We start from the raw sequence: 13,367 nt of genomic DNA on the forward strand, positions 1-13,367 counted from the left end.
CTAAACTGATGAGCTTGTGAACGTGAGACCCGCATTAAACAGAAGACTTGAGGACCTCTGAGTGACATAGTTTCCTAATCTGGAATGGGTAAAATATACTTAAAGAGTTAAAAAGAATAATCAAACATTCGCTCACTTTTAATGGTGCTCAGATATTATTAAAACCTTTTTCATTTATGGAGTCAGATGAAATAACGAGGTAATACAAATGAGAACATGTATTTCATTTAATCTTGCTGTGTTGCGTAAAAGGAAAGACAGTAACGCGCAGCAACCTTCCCTGTATTATTGGAGACCGCCATTGGACCGATATACTGGCTTACATATATATATAAATAAAGATTCTTTGTTTTTTTTTAAAGGAATCTCTGCTCATGCTTTGATCAACAATACAATAAAAACAGTAATTTTGTGGTATATTATTACAATGTAAAATAGCTGTTTTTTATTAATATATTTAAAAAATGTGTAATTTATTTCTGAAATTTTCAGCATCATTACTCCAGTCTTCAGTGTCACATGATCCTTCAGAATTCATTCTAATATTGCTGATTTAATGCTCAAGATTTATTTTTATTTTTTATTATGTTGAACAGTTGTGCTGCTTAATATATGTGTGTACACTACTGTTGAAAAGTATGGAGTCAGCAAGATATTTTTTGAGGACATTAAGTTCATTCAGCAAGGATGTAAATTGATTAAAAGTGATAGTAAAGTTTTTTTATTATGTTACAAAATATTTTGAAGAGAGAGAGAACCTTCCCGTTCCTTCCTTTGTATTTATTCTGTTAAGACAGTGTGATTACAACATGGTAATTGATTACATTTTCCACTATCAGTATCCCTGATTACATTTTCCACTACCAGTATCCCTGATCACATTGCAGAGCTTCAGACCCTATTTCAGTTATGCATCGGTTATCAGACATATAAACATACAAATAACCGGTATTGTTATAAAACAAACAAGATCAGTTGATCTCAACTAGTTATGCAAATTTCAATTAGTTGAATTTCATTAGTTTATGCCCTTATAATGTCAATAGGATAGCTTTTCAAGAATAGTACATTATTGAAAAGATAAAAAATAAATGACCAAAAATAACAGTATAACTGCTCTTTTCACCTCTGTGTGAGAGCATGAACAGCACAATGAACCCTTTGATCATCTTCATCAAAGAACCATGAGAATCACTGTTCAGACTATCTTTAGGAAGAGAGATACTGGGAGAAGGTGAAAGGAATGATGGAGACTGTGAGAGAAATGGTAAATAAAAGGAGGTTGAGTGAACTGAATCCACTGGAGTTGAACGCAACAAATCCAGGAGGGTTGCTGCCCATGTAAGATGTGATCCAGTTCTGGAACTGAGAAACTCTGGCGAACACACTGGGATATCTGGGGTCATCACATCGTTCTGCACCAAAACTCACAATGCCGGACTGAATCCACCGGGAGCTGTTCCTACTGACCATTGGACCTCCAGAGTCTCCCTGTATTCACAAACATTCAGTATTTATATTTCTGACAATATACAGTGAACAACTGTTACAGACACAAGTATGCAACAGTGTAGCCGAAAGGTAAAAGTATGCCAGTTGTGTGTCCACCAAAGATTTTTTCAGCCCAAAATGTTAGACTTTGAGTAAAACCAAGTGTGCCGCACACATCCTGAAAAGTGAAGCCAAAACATTTTGATCGCCCCCTGGTTGCTGGCTGCAGTATAGGTCCCTGTCCTCGCCATGTAAACGAATGGGACGTGAGCCAAACAAAAAAATCCAATATTTTCCCAACGATGGTTTCTGTCATTTTAGGTAGTTCTTACCATGATGACGGATGTTCAAAAGTAAGTTTTTTGAACACGTTTGGTTTAATTTCGTTATTTCTGTCATTACAATTCTTGGAGAGATTGGCATTGTAATGGATATGGCAATGTTAATGTATTTGGTATTGGCGGAATAGATCTGTACCGAGACTTATTACTGCCAATACATTCACAGACATTGCTGTGTGCATGTAAGACATGTTGTGTGCATGTAAGACATGTAACATTCATGAAATAACCCTGTAGCAGAACTATACAGGTGGAGCTGGGGAGGGTGGAGGGTTTCTGAAAGCGCACTGAAGACTGCTAACAGCAAATAAAATACTACCATAATAATACCGCAACAGCAACCAATCAGCTGCGCTATGTAGATAACAATGTGATCGCTACCAAATTGAGTTATGGACCTATCAGCCTGCACTATCTAGAGTTTTATACCAGAACTAGGTATTTCTGTCTCAGAGAGATTGGCATGATAATAGATATTAGCATATAATGGATATGGCAATGTTAATGTGTTTGGTCTTGCGGAATAGATCAGCTACACTGCTGCTACTGAGTACCGTGATTTGCTACTGCCAATACATTCACACACATTCCTGTGAGCATGTAAGACATGCTGCTGCTGCTGCTGCTGCACATCTAACATACATTAAATAAACGTTTTACCAGATAATTTACAGGCTGTACACTTGCGCAGCTTTTCCCATCCACTCTAGATTTATATTTTGGAGCAAAGTTGTGCAACAGCTGGAAGGAAGACTATTGCTGTACATTTGTAAAGAAACTTTTTTTTACCCTTCACAGTTGCACAGGGTGATAAGAGAAATAGGCAATACAAGCCAATAAATGCATGCTGCTGCATAGGTAGATATGCATACATCTGCACATATGATTGAACATAGACAGGATGTCATAGGCTTGTGATTGAGTCTACAGGAGATTGGGAGGGACCTTGATACTGCAGCTTCTACTGCGCAGATTCTGGCTCCAAATGATGTCATCAGCACAATATGACAGCGGCCATTTCAGGGACATTTTGGCTTTATTTTCCTACAGTGAGATGCATAGTGCATCTTTTTTTTAAACAGTCTATGGGTAAAACGCAGCCATCCAATCACAGTGGAGGATGGGTGAGGACAAAGACCACATTGGCCAACTGTCACATCCTTGTCGACTATAAATAATAATGGAGGTGAAGTTAATATTGCAGGTCAGTAATTGTTCCTAAAATCAATTATCTGTGAAATAAGATACTAAGTAGCACATTACTTCCGTGGATTGTGCCTTCAAAGCGCTCTTAAGCGCATCAAGCTGGGCATTTTCAGAAGACTAGAAATGCTTTGGTGGACACATGGCCAAAAGTATGTTTCAGTTGTCGATTTGGCAGTATGTCTCTCTATTTATTTATTTATTTATTTATTTATGCAAATCGTACTCGGTTACTAAACGTAACCTCTGTTCTCTCTAGAGAGGGAACGAGTATTGCGTAAGTAGCTTACGCTGCGGGAAAGTCTCCTTTCTCGAGATACTGAAGCCAAAAAATTATCCTTAATTTTTAATAATCTTGTCAACGCAGTGCGGCAGCCTGCAGACCTAGGGCAGGCTTACTAGCGTGCCCATTGGCTGCCCTGCGGCAACTGCAGCAGCCTATAGCTGAGCCCTTGGCGTGACGTCACGACCAATGGGCGCACTTAATGCGTCACAGCCCGTCATAAGGGGTGTGGCTTAGCGTATATAAGCAGGGCTCAGAGGCTGCTTCACTGGTTTCTGTCGCATGAAGCGAATGAGCTCGTGGCGCGAGCACGGCGGGTTACGCAATACTCGTTCCCTCTCTAGAGAGAACAGAGGTTATGTTTAGTAACCGAGTACGTTCTCTTACGAGAGGTTCTCTCGTATTGCGTAAGTAGCTTACGCTGCGGGAACTCCCTTGTCAACGCCGTGCGCGCCCAGCATCCACTGAATGAGTCCCAGGGAGAGCCCGGGGAACGTGATAGCGGAGCCGGGCGGCCAACAGAGGGCTAGCGCAGTACACAAGCACATACTATGGGGGCACGGAGCGGCACAGCCGGTCCGAACTGACACTTCCCTACGCAGTGCAGCTCAACCAGTAGAGCTAAATCACACAACGTAGCCCGCGCACAGATAGTGGGCTGGCTACGCGAGACTTAGACTGATAACACTTTCGCCTGCAAGGCGGGAACTTCCAGGTTGTAAAACCTAACAAATGTAGAGGGGGAGGCCCAGCCTGCCGCTGCACAAATGTCATGAATGGGAATCCCGCTGGACCACGCCCACGATGAGGCCATGCCTCTGGTGGAGTGAGCTCGAATGCCCAGTGGGCACTGCAGGTCTTTAGACGCATAAGCAGCAGCAATAGCGTCCACAATCCATCTGGACAGGATGTGTTTCGAGGCGGCGAGACCCTTGGTGCGCCCACCAAACGAAACAAAAAGCTGCTCTGAGCGCCTGAAGGCGGCGGAGCACGAAATATAGTTTCTCAACGCCCTGACCGGGCAGAGGAGATTACCATCTGCCTCGCTGCCGGGATTCGGCAGGGCTGAGAGAGAAATGACCTGCGCTCTGAAGGGAGTGCCCAATATTTTGGGAACATAACCATGCCGCGGTTTGAGAATAACTTTAGAGTCATTGGGTCCGAACTCGAGGCACGCGGCGTTAATAGATAACGCGTGAAGGTCTCCCACTCGTTTGACTGAAGGCAGCGCTATCAGAAAAACGGTTTTGAGCGTGAGGTATTTCATATCCACAGTTTCCACGGGTTCAAAGGGATGCGCTTTCAGGGCTTCCAAGACCAGTGAAAGATCCCACATAGGAACCGAGGGGGGTCGCGGGGGGTTCATCCTCCTAGCTCCCCTAAGGAAGCGGATGACAAACTCGTTCCTTCCTAATGTGCGGCCCAGCTCTGAGACAGAGAACGCTGAAATGGCCGCGACATAAACTTTGAGCGTGGAGGGGGACCTGCCCGCGTCCAGCAGCTCTTGAAGGAAGCACAATACTTGCGATACCCCACATGTCTGTGGATCGAGCCCCTTGACAGTGCACCATCTGTTAATCACCGACCATTTAGACGTGTAGAGCCGCCTCGTAGAGGGGGCTCTGGATTGTATGATCGTGTTCATGACCCCTTCTGGCAGATCAGCATGTAATCGTTGAGGCTTCATGCATGCAGAGACCAGCGCTCTGGATGGGGATGCCAGATCGAGCCGCGGGCTTGAGAGAGAAGGTCTCTCCGCACCGGTATCGGCCAAGGGAGTCTGCCAATTGTATCAGTTCCGGGAACCAAGCTTGGTTCTCCCAGTACGGGGCTATGAGGAGCACTGTGTGGCGCGCTTCCCTGACTCTCTTGATGACCTGAAGCAGCAGAGAGACCGGGGGAAAAGAATATAGCGGGCCGCTGGGCCAGGTCTGGGCCAGCACGTCCTCGTCCTTCGAGAAGAACTCTGGGCAGTGAGCGTTGTCTTTTGACGCAAAAAGGTCGACTTTCGCTTTGCCGAAACGGCGCCACAGTGACTGGACTGTTTGGGGGTGTAGAGACCACTCCCCAGGGGGAACGTTGTCCCTGGACAGTCTGTCGGGGCCCTCGTTCAGGTGGCCAGGCACATGCGCGACTCTCAGTGAGCGCAGAGAGTGCTGAGCCCACACGAGGAGGCGTTCCGCCAGGGCGCAGAGCGTCTTTGATCTGACACCGCCCTGGCAATTCACATAGGCCACAACCGATGTATTGTCCGTGCGGACTAGAACATGGTGACCGTGGAGGAATGGGAGGAAGTGTTTGAGCGCTTTCTCGACCGCGAGCATCTCTAGACAGTTTATGTGTAGGAGATTCTCCTGGTCTGACCAGCGGCCACTGACCGGTCTGCCTTCGAAGAGCACTGCAAAAAATGCTGTTCTTACTTAGTATTTTTGTGTTGTTTCCAGTCCAAAAATCTAAAAATTCTTAAATCAAGAAGCATTTACTAGAGAAGTAAAACTACATAAGAAATTCTATTTTGTTTTCAGATAAACAGAAAGTATCTTAAGTGATTTTTGCTTAAAACAAGCTAAATTATCTGCCAGTGCAGTATGGAAAATAATCTTGTTTTAAGATTATGTTTTTATTAAGTTTTTTTGAATTAAGTTTTTTTTTCTTACTGCACTGGCAGATAATTTAGCTTGTTTTAAGCAAAAATTACTTAAGTTACTTACTGTTTATCTGAAAACAAAAAATAATTTCTTATGTAGTTTTACTTCTCTAGTAAATACTTCTTGATTGAAGAATTTTTAGATTTTTGGACTGGAAACAACACAAAAATACTAAGTAAGAACAGCATTTTTTGCAGTGAGTGCTCCCCAACCTAGGTTGGAAGCGTCTGTCGAGACAACTTTCCGGTGTGAGATCACCCCCATAATCACTCCTGTGTGATACCATTCGGCTGCTAGCCAAGGCTGCAGGGCTGAAATGCAGCCCTGAGTCACTCTGACTCGCGAGCCGCCGGCCGCCCAGGCTCGATGGGGCACGCGCGCTTTCAGCCAGCGTTGAAGCGGGCGCATGCGCAGTAAGCCCAGCTGGAGCACTGCCGCAGCTGAGGCCATATGCCCCAGGATACGCTGGAATGCTTTCAGCGGAACCCGGCTGCCTATTTTGAAGGATGCAGCGAGAAGACGGATGCGGCGCGCGCGCTGCTCCGACAATCTGGCCGTCATAGCCACCGAGTCCAGTTCTATTCCAAGAAAGGAAATTGACTGACGGGGCGAAAGCGAGCTCTTGGTCCAGTTGACCGAGAGACCCAGACCTTCCAGATGGCTGAGAAGCGCTGTTCTGTGAGACACAAGTTCTGTCTCTGACTGCGCTAGAACAAGCCAATCGTCCAGATAGTTCAGTATTCGCATTCCCTGTCTTCTCAGGGGAGCGAGAGCCGTGTCCATGCATTTCGTAAATATACGGGGTGCTAAAGACAGGCCGAACGGCAGGACTGTGTATTGATATACTCGACCGTCGAAGGCGAATCTCAAGAATGGCCTGTGACGGGGAGTTATCTGGATCTGAAGTAAAGTACGTGTCCTTTAGATCGAGAGAGATAAACCAGTCTCCTGGGCGGATCTGCGCAAGGATCTGTCTGGTTGTAATCATCTTGAATGGCCGTCTCATGAGGGCCTTGTTCAGATGTCTCAGATCTAAAATAGGTCTTAACGCTCCGTCCTTCTTGGGTACGAGGAAGTAACGTCTGTAAAAGCCCGACTCGCTCAGGGAAGGATGAACCTGTTCTATAGCCCCTTTGCGCAGCAGCTTCGCTATTTCTGCTTGAAGCAGGTGCGCTGCTTCCAAACTCACTTTCGTCTCCGTCTGCGCTAGAAAGCGCGGGGGGCGACGAGCGAATTGAAGCGAATAGCCGTGTTTTATAGTGTTCAACACCCATTCTGACGCGCCCTGAATAGCTTCCCATGCTTTTGCACGCATAGCTAGGGGTCGAATGGTCTCTGGGTTCAGATCGCCGCGCTGCGCGGGATGGGGAACCTGTATCAGAGAGGATGCGGCGGCGCGCGAACACAGGGGCTGGTAAACAGTATTGGCCGGCTGTACAGCGTTCAGTAGCTCGGTCCCAGAGGATGGAGCGCGTTTTGCTGTCAAACACCCCTAGCGCGAGAGCGGCGTGGGGGTTATAGTGTCTGAAAGTGAGTGCGCGTGCTCGTGAGAGGGCGCAGGGTTTACACTTATAACACGGCCAGTGTTTGGGAGCTTTAGAGGGTCTGTAACACGGGGTAACCGTATGGCAGAGCGAGCAGCGGGTAGGTGTGAGCACAGAGTTGTGGGCACATTTACTACACTTAATACTCGAGCGGCGTGTTTCCGCTTTATGAGAGAGCGCTCCGAGCGCGTTACCATGGGAACCATGTTTGTGTGAAGCAGTGAACACATGGGAGTGGGCACATTTTCTACACTTAATATCCCCTCGGCCTGAGCCGTTGCAACTCGAGGTAACTGAATGGCAGAGCGAGCAGCGGGTAGGTGTGAGCACAGAGTTGTGGGCACATTTACTACACTTAATACTCGAGCGGCGTGTGTCCGCCTTATGAGAGAGCGCTCTGAGCGCGTTACCATGGGGACCGTGTTTGTGCGAAGCAGTGAGCACATGGGAGTGGGCACATTTTCTACACTTATGACACCTTCGGCCGGAGCCGGAGTGTTTCGGAGCTTTAGAGGGTCTGTAACCCGAGGTAACTGAATGGCAGAGCGAGCAGCGGGTATGTGTGAGCACAGAGTTGTGGGCACATTTACTACACTTAGTACTCGAGCGGCGTGTGTCCGCTTTAAGAGAGAGCGCTCTGAGCGCGTTACCATGGGGACCGTGTTTGTGTGAAGCAGTGAGCACATGAGTGTGGGCACATTTTCTACACTTATGACACCTCCGGCTAGAGCCGGAATGTTTGTGAGCTTTAGAGGATCTGCAACCCGGGGTAACTGAGTGGCAGAGCGAGCAGCGGGTAGGTGTGAGCACAGAGTTGTGGGCACATTTACTACACTTAGTACTCAAGCGGCGTGTGTCCGCTTTAAGATAGTGCGCTCTGTGAGCGTTACCGGGGAGACCGTGTTTGTGTGTAGCAGTGAGCACGTGGGAGTGGGCACATTTTCTACACTTATAACACCATCGGCGTTATAGGAAACTGATAGAGCGAGATGCTTTGATGGCTCATATGTTTAGACGCTCATAAATACTCAAGCACCATCCTGAGAGCGGGAGGGCGCGAGATGCGGGTTCGCTTTCTGTATGTAAGAAAGCTGGCCGCGAGCTCGGAGAAGCCAGCAGAAAAAAATATTTATCTGCCGCCAGAGCCGGATTCAAACACAGGTCTCCCGCGCAGAAGCCTAATGTTCTGCCACTGAGCCACAGGAGCACACATAAGCTTTTAGTTAGTGCGAGCATATGACCGAGCGTCGTGTTTCGTTTCGGTGTTTGTTTGCAGGCGCGCGCGTGTATTAAAACAGGCTCGTTTACTGCAGTATTAGTATTTCCAGCCGCCTGAACTTAGAGGGGACTGAGAAATATGCGAGGATTGGAGGTAGTCCGGCCTAGGCGGGACGAAAACACTTTCTCTTCCTCTTTTCGCCGGTGCTCGTGACGTCCGCTCTGATATCCCTTGAGAACGGCGCAGTTGCGCGGCTCGAACAAAGGGAGAGAGAGCGGGAAGATGTCATCATGTGCTGTGACATCGTATGTTTGCAGGCGTGCGTGTATTAAACAGGCTCGTTTACTGCAATATTGATATTTCTAGTCGCCTGAGCTTAGGAGGGGACTGAGAAATGTGTGAGAAACGGAGGTGGCCGGTGAGTGACGCGCGCGACCGAGACGCGGGGTAGCTTTCTTATAACGTAAAGGAAGCCAGCCCGTGACCGTCTACTTCTGACATCCCTTGTGAGCGGCGCGTTTGCGCGGCTCAAACAGAGGGGGAGAGCGCAGGAAGGGGCGTGCGTCGTCCGGGGGGTAGCTTTCTTGTAACGTAAAGGAAGCTATAGCCCGAGACCGTCCGTTTCTGACATCCCTTGTGAGCGGCGCCGTTTGCGCGGCTTGACAGAGGGGAGTAAGCAGCTGTCTATGAAAGCAGCGCTGTCTGCTTCATCCCCTGAGGCGACGGCAGTGCGGGCGAAGCCGGCCGCTGCGCGTCGGGAGGTGGGGGGGAGAAGGAGATAGCGAGGCTCGCGGGAGGGGCTCCGGCGAGCGCTCAGCTGTCATAACCGGCTCGGGAGGCCTTTGAGAGCGGCGTTTCCTCTTACGCGGCCCGGAAGAGGCAGCCGGCGAAGCCCAGGCAGAGAGCGCAGATCACATGGCGGTCTCCGTCGCTGAGCGTGGCTCTGCACGAGCCACAGGATGAGCGAGGCATTTGCAACAACGTCTTGCGCTCTTTTAGATGCAAGTGTGTCGCGGGGCGAGCACACAAACACACACACACAGAGCGGTAAAGGATATATTCGCCGGATAGCGAAGCAGGCAGGGAAAGCTGAAGGCGGCGAAGGCGGCCGGCTTCCTCAGGCTGAGATCCTCGGCGTGCTGGTCGCTTGCTTCGACGGCGGCTTCCTCAGAGTCCAGCGATGCGAAGAGCTTCGCTGAAGAGACAGAAATCAGTGAAGCAGCCTCTGAGCCCTGCTTATATACGCTAAGCCACACCCCTTATGACGGGCTGTGACGCATTAAGCGCGCTCATTGGTCGTGACGTCACGCCAAGGGCTCAGCTATAGGCTGCTGCAGTTGCCGCAGGGCAGCCAATGGGCACGCTAGTAAGCCTGCCCTAGGTCTGCAGGCTGCCCCACTGCGTTGACAAGATTATTAAAAATTAAGGATAATTTTTTGGCTTCAGTATCTCGAGAAAGGAGACTTTCCCGCAGCGTAAGCTACTTACGCAATACGAGAGAACCTCTCGTAAGAGAACCACAGTTACCATCATTTTCCGAATCAAAAAAGCATATACAGGCAACATAAAATTAATACCCCTGGCTCCTGACGATGTGAGGTCTTATAAAGCGAAACAATTCATTTTAATCAAGTCAAATCATCAACAAGTTAAAATAACCGATTATTAAAGCACCCAATAATGATGTGAAATGTGGATATTTAAAAGCAAATAAAGTGAATAAATCAACTTAATCAAATTACTTTTTACATGAGAACTACGAGAAACCATTATCAGTGAACTTCTGTTGACTCGAGAACTACTGCCATCGGAAACCTGTTATAGTTCCAATATGTTTTATTTGTTATTCTTTATGCTTTTCAGCAAAATATATCAGAAACATACATTATGCCGCCTTTATCCGTACTGTCTGACATATCCACGCTGAATGAGTTGGCAAAAACCAGCATCATAGGATCATATATGCCGTTTTTTTTTTACTCATTTGGAGTCAGAGTGACTGTCGAGCACGTCAGAAAGTGAGTTTTGATCGAGTAACTTGTAGATCTGTGCTGACTCGAGCTGCAAACTGTTTCAGAAGGTTCTATAAGGTTTTGGGTGAACTATCCATTATAATAGTCTGGGACTGCAACTCCATGCTTTTCTCTGCAGATCAGGGTTAGTAAGCAGCTGTAGTGTATGAGTTCATGATCAGTGGAGTAAAGACTTGAAGAGTTTAACTGAGCAACTAGGGTGGCAGTGTGAAGTGTGCAGGTGACCGAAAACTGGACAGTAGTTTTGTAAATTGCTTTAGATTAAAATGAATGACTGATGTCTTACCTGACATGAACTTTTCCCTGCCACATTTAAAAATCCAGCACAAATCATTTCGCTTGTGATGCCCCCTCCCCAAGCATTATAACAGGCACTGTTGTTGACAATTGGTAACATAATCTCCTGCAGTATGTCAGGACTCTGGCCTGTGACACAGATCAGATCAGAGGATATATTTTGACAGCTTTTAAAAAACATTTCTAGGTAAATTGCGAGGTAAAAAGGGTTACAGTATTCTTTTTGTTCAGTTAATTGACAAACAAATATTCACTCACCTCCAGACTGTAGGGTTCCCCATCCAGTCACCCAGCTCTCTGTACCTCCAGGAAATACACTACCAGCAGCCGCCAGACAGACTGGCTTAATGTAATCAGTGAAATTCACAGAAGAGGAGAGCTGGACCAGTGCTAAGTCGCTGGAAACCGTTGTCGGATTGTAGTCAGGATGCTTGATAACTCGACTCGCTGTCCTGTATGTCTCATTAGGGTTTAAGCCTGATTGGCTCCGACGCCCGAAGAACATCACAATGTCAGACGCACCGTAGCTGTAAATAGAGAAAGTCTACTTTAATCCCACAATTATCAATCTACAATTGTATCTTAGTGTGATAGTTCACACAAAAATGAAAATTACATTCTTCTTTCAGATGAATACAATCGGAGTTATATAAAAAAATGTCCTGGCTCTTCCAAGCTTTATAATGGCAGTGAATGGCCGTCGGGCTGAAACTAGCAAAAAACACTTGTCGCACATGGCGCTGCATTGCATGATAGGGTGTATGATAGGGCCCAGTATATTCGTTAGGCCGGAAGCTAGTTATTTTACTTTATAAACTTTTAAATATGGATATTTTTCTTACACAAACACATCGCTTCGCTTCAGAAGGCCTTTATAAACCCCCCGGAGCTGTGTGGAGCACTTTTATGATGGATAGATGCACTTTTATGATGGATAGATGCACTTCAAAACAGCAAAAAAGCATTCACTGCCATTATGAAGCTTGGAAGAGCCAGATTTTTTTTTATATAACTCCGATTGTATTCGTCTGAAAGAAGAATGTCATATACATCTAGGATGACTTGAGGGTGAGTAAATCATGGGATAATTTTCATTTTTTGGGTGAACTATCCCTTTAAAGGTACAATATGTAATTTTTTTGCTTTAAAAATAGCAAAAATCACTATATCTATGTTATATATTTTTCTTAGTTGTGTACTTACATTATCCTGACTGTTTCCAACAACTTTCAAACCAGGAGAAATTTGTAATTTAATTCGAAGACACATACCGTTTCTTTATTTCCGTTTTGTCGCCGTCAATGGCGTCATATCCGCATTCTCCCTGGTTTCCGCTCGTACTGCCATAGTAACCAGAGCTCTCTGATAGTAACCAAGGCGACAGACGTGGACAACTGTGTAGTTCGCAATGTATATCTGCACGCTGTTGTTGTTTCGTTCAAACATTATGGACCATGGCAAGCAGACTTTGGATAAAAAAGGAGAACTAAAACGAGAATCAATATCAGCGCGGTGTTTTCGAGATGCCGATAGCTCCCATAGACAGTATATAAACGAGAGCTCCACGTCCGAGACTTCGACCGCTCCTACATGTACTTTATTAAACAGGTGAGCACATTTACATAAAACTAATCAATGTTATATAGTTCAACAATGATAAAATGTTAGAATATGATCTGTATGTTATTCTAATGTTGATCTAGCTTACTGCTAGTCTCATACAGACAAACTAACACATAGAATAACATACTAACATACACTTTAGTGTGATAGTGTAATGTTAGACCAAGTGAAACAGCGCTGTGTTACCTCACAAGTTTAATTTGTCTAATAAACTGACCTGTGAGTAGTAATTCTGCACTTGCATGTAAAAAAATACATATTGTACGTTTAAGCTTAATTTAAGATGCCAACATACGTGCTGAAGCAGTGAGCTGCAGATAAAACCCAGTCTTTATTGATTAGACTCCCACCACAGAAATGGCTTCCACTGGCACGAATGCTGACTTGCCACGGCCAAGACCCTTCCTTTGCATTCCCCCCTCCTACAATCTTATTGTTTAGGGGGGCTTGACCACATACTAATGAGAGAAAAAGTAATATGAGAATTTCTTAAAATGCCTCACAGACAAAGAAGAAACATTCTGCGTGGAACAAGAGTTTTATGGTCATTATGACAACTTACCATCTAACTGGCAGAGGGAACCTGTGTGGGTAGACAAAGACAAAGTAGACAGTCATTTGTACAGAGCTGATAAAGTGTTACTGTTTAACTCTTACATCAGTGCCTGCACGCACCATTGGCATG

The 13,367-nt window shown here is 46.1% G+C and overlaps 1 protein-coding gene across 1 annotated transcript; it reads right to left on the bottom strand.

Annotated features, from left to right (window-relative positions):
• Nucleotides 1-761: 761 nt before the first annotated feature.
• LOC311288955 (chymotrypsin-like protease CTRL-1) lies at nt 762-13,134 on the bottom strand. Its single transcript, XM_084406667.1, has 4 exons — nt 12,978-13,134; nt 11,318-11,586; nt 11,049-11,188; nt 762-1,491 (listed from the first exon to the last, which is right to left on the bottom strand). The coding sequence occupies exons 2-4, from the start codon at nt 11,562-11,564 to the stop codon at nt 1,210-1,212; spliced, it is 669 nt and encodes a 222-aa protein (XP_084262793.1). The 5' UTR covers nt 11,565-11,586; nt 12,978-13,134; the 3' UTR covers nt 762-1,209.
• Nucleotides 13,135-13,367: the final 233 nt, after the last annotated feature.

The sequence above is a fragment of the Rutilus rutilus genome (genome assembly GCF_951802725.1).
Source record: "Rutilus rutilus genome assembly, chromosome: 4".
Taxonomy (NCBI): Eukaryota; Metazoa; Chordata; class Actinopteri; order Cypriniformes; family Leuciscidae; genus Rutilus; species Rutilus rutilus.